Source organism: Phocoena sinus, chromosome 3 (assembly GCF_008692025.1).
Source record: "Phocoena sinus isolate mPhoSin1 chromosome 3, mPhoSin1.pri, whole genome shotgun sequence".
In the NCBI taxonomy this organism is placed as follows: Eukaryota; Metazoa; Chordata; class Mammalia; order Artiodactyla; family Phocoenidae; genus Phocoena; species Phocoena sinus.
In genome coordinates, this window is record NC_045765.1 from 55,084,667 (window position 1) to 55,087,377 (window position 2,711).

Here is a 2,711-nt window from a genome sequence, read left to right on the forward strand (position 1 = left end):
AACTCACCTCCAGCCCTCCAAAATAACCACAGGGCATATTTAATCATAGTCCCATTTGGAATCTTTTAAAGATTAAGGCCACAGGACAGTTAGGAAGGGGCCCAGCTTCTGGCTTTTCACTCCCTTATACTTACTACAAATCGTGGCTAGAGTTTCTACCACAACGTCCTGTACTAGAGAGCCCTCCTCTGGGACAGGGACCCAGGAGTTTGTCCGATCCCACCTTGAGGAGAGAGGGGAATCTTCAGGAAGTACCCACCTGTTCTCTGTGTGCCACCCAAATCAGAGGCACTACCGAACTTAGGGAAAATTAGAGTTTCTTAGTACCTGCCCTACCTACCCAAAACCCTCAGCTTTAAGTTTTCATGCAGCAAAATGTCTGTATTATTTTTACTGGAGTTGGTGATTGTCAGATGTGGAAGCTGGTCCAAAGCTAGCTAGCTGTGGCTAGCTGTAGTCCAACAGCTAGTTTGCTGTTCTCTACAAAGGAGGGCCATTTTAGCAGGAAAAAACCCAAAACGACAACGACAACAACAAAACTTTCTTGGAATTTACCCAGGGAAGCCTGAAACTGTGCTACTGCGAACTTGAGATATTTCTATGGCCACGCAGCAGTTTTTAGAGTATAACTACTGTCATACACATTTAAATAACAATGAAAAAATTTTCTATAGTGTGACTTTTGCAGGAACGTTGTTCCTGCAACTGCTTGTTCTAAACCTCATATCCAGCCTAAAAGTAAGTGAAAGCATCAGAAAAGATAAAATGAGGAGAAAGCACAAATAAAACTTCCAACTCCATTTCTAAAGGTTGAGGAAAATACCATACACCTGAAGCCACTGTTGCTTTTTGAGTCAGAGGCCATAAATGGGATGGTTCTTTTTGGTCAGATAATCTAATCTTCTCTGAGAAGGTCCCATTAAAACTATTCTGAAGGATCACTCCTGTGCCACATTTTTATTGGTAACTTCATTCACTGTCTACCACTCCACTCACTAGAAGAGCATTTTTGAAAGGATCTTATTTTCAAGCACAACTGCTATTTTCTGCAGAGGATTCTCTTCATCTTTTGTCATGACTCTTTTGTAACCCAAACCAACTTCAAATTTAAAACGACAGAAAACAAAAAGCCTTCTATGGAAAAGGGACATGATCTATGGGAAAAGTTTCTCTTTCTCTTCAATTGTGATAGCTTGGTTAACCGTCACACCACCAGAGAATTTAAAAAACTGACTCAAGAAGCAAGATGGGGAAGCCATTCACATAAAAACTCTAAAATTAAATTTGTTTTAAAATAAAATAGAATACAGTTTTCCAGTGTGAGGCAGCCCACTTAATCCTTACAGCAAGTTAATGATTAGGCAAGTATACCTGCTGCTGAATCCTTAAAATGGTTTCTATCCCCCCTCCCCCCCCACAAATTCCAAGAGCAACCATAACCACCCCCACCAAAGGCACTGAAACAAAAGACTGATCTGTTTATATAGTCACATGAAAAATAAACATCTTTATTTTTTTGCCTACTTTATTTCATTTTTTTCAAATAAAATTTAAATCTGTACAAAGTATACTGTTACAGTATATATTTTGTAAGAATCAATGCCTAAAAGAATCACAATACTTCAATAAGCAGTACAGCAGACCTCGCTAGTTTCAGCTTTGATATTGAACAAACTCAAGCCGGCTGATGCACAACACATTTGCTTGGTTTCCACATGGTGAGTTCCCAGCACTGAGATGGGAGAACATGACAGCAAGTATGGTTATATTACAGCCCGACACACTGAGCTTCTTCATGTGATAATAACTGCACATATTTAATACAGAATGCTCAAATTTACTTTTTAAATTGCATTTGCTTACTTCTTAGTTGGAAAAATTCAGCATTCTTAATGGGGTCCCCAAACAGTGCAAATTAATGATATTCTACTGTATAATTGGCACATCTCCAATAAGGATTAACTTGTAAACTCAAAGAATATTACAACTTTGTCTTCAATTTTAACTAACATACATCTGGTCCATTTAACCAAAATCATTTTGGAAGGATATTAAAGAACAATTCTATTTCTGAAAGGATATTGTTTTGACCATTCTTTAGAGAAGATAAATTTTTAAATTGTCATTAAAATGTTTTACTATAAAAATTTTACAAACTCGATTAGAAATTTCAAGATTATGATTCACAGCAGACAAATACAAACTGTTCATATTCCAACAATACCTACTCTTAGACTTTCAAACAGAGCACATCCATGTCAGCTGTGTTAACTAAAATTTTGAACAGTGTACTAAATTTATAAGTGGTGCTGGGTCTAGCAAGTGTAAATACACAGTATATTTTAATGAAAAGAATTGTCTTCTTTATACTTTATTTGTTTTCCCATAAGGAAACAATGTTTACATTCTTTAATAAAGTTAATCTTACATCAGAATATAACTTAATACTGTCAGCAACAGGGACCACACACAGTAAATAAGAAGCACATTTAAAATAAGTCTGAATTCACATAGATTAACATTTGTTGGTTAATAAAATATCGACAGTATTACAATCTTACAATATTTACAGTAAGAAAAATCTAGAGTAATATATACCTTTCACAGCAGGATTCCTTTTTTTAATTATTATTTCTTCCAGTTTGGGATTGTGTATACATGAAAAGCTCAAATAAAGCAACTCTGCAATATAATCTTAAAATAATGGCTAC

At 35.7% G+C, this 2,711-nt stretch overlaps 1 protein-coding gene across 1 annotated transcript; it reads right to left on the reverse strand.

Moving 5' to 3' along the window:
• Window positions 1-1,492: 1,492 nt before the first annotated feature.
• On the reverse strand, window positions 1,493-1,963 carry IGIP (IgA inducing protein). The gene has a single exon (XM_032627575.1). It carries the CDS (start codon window positions 1,813-1,815, stop codon window positions 1,654-1,656), a length of 162 nt encoding a protein of 53 aa, XP_032483466.1. The 5' UTR covers window positions 1,816-1,963; the 3' UTR covers window positions 1,493-1,653.
• Between the last annotated feature and the right edge of the window lie 748 nt (window positions 1,964-2,711).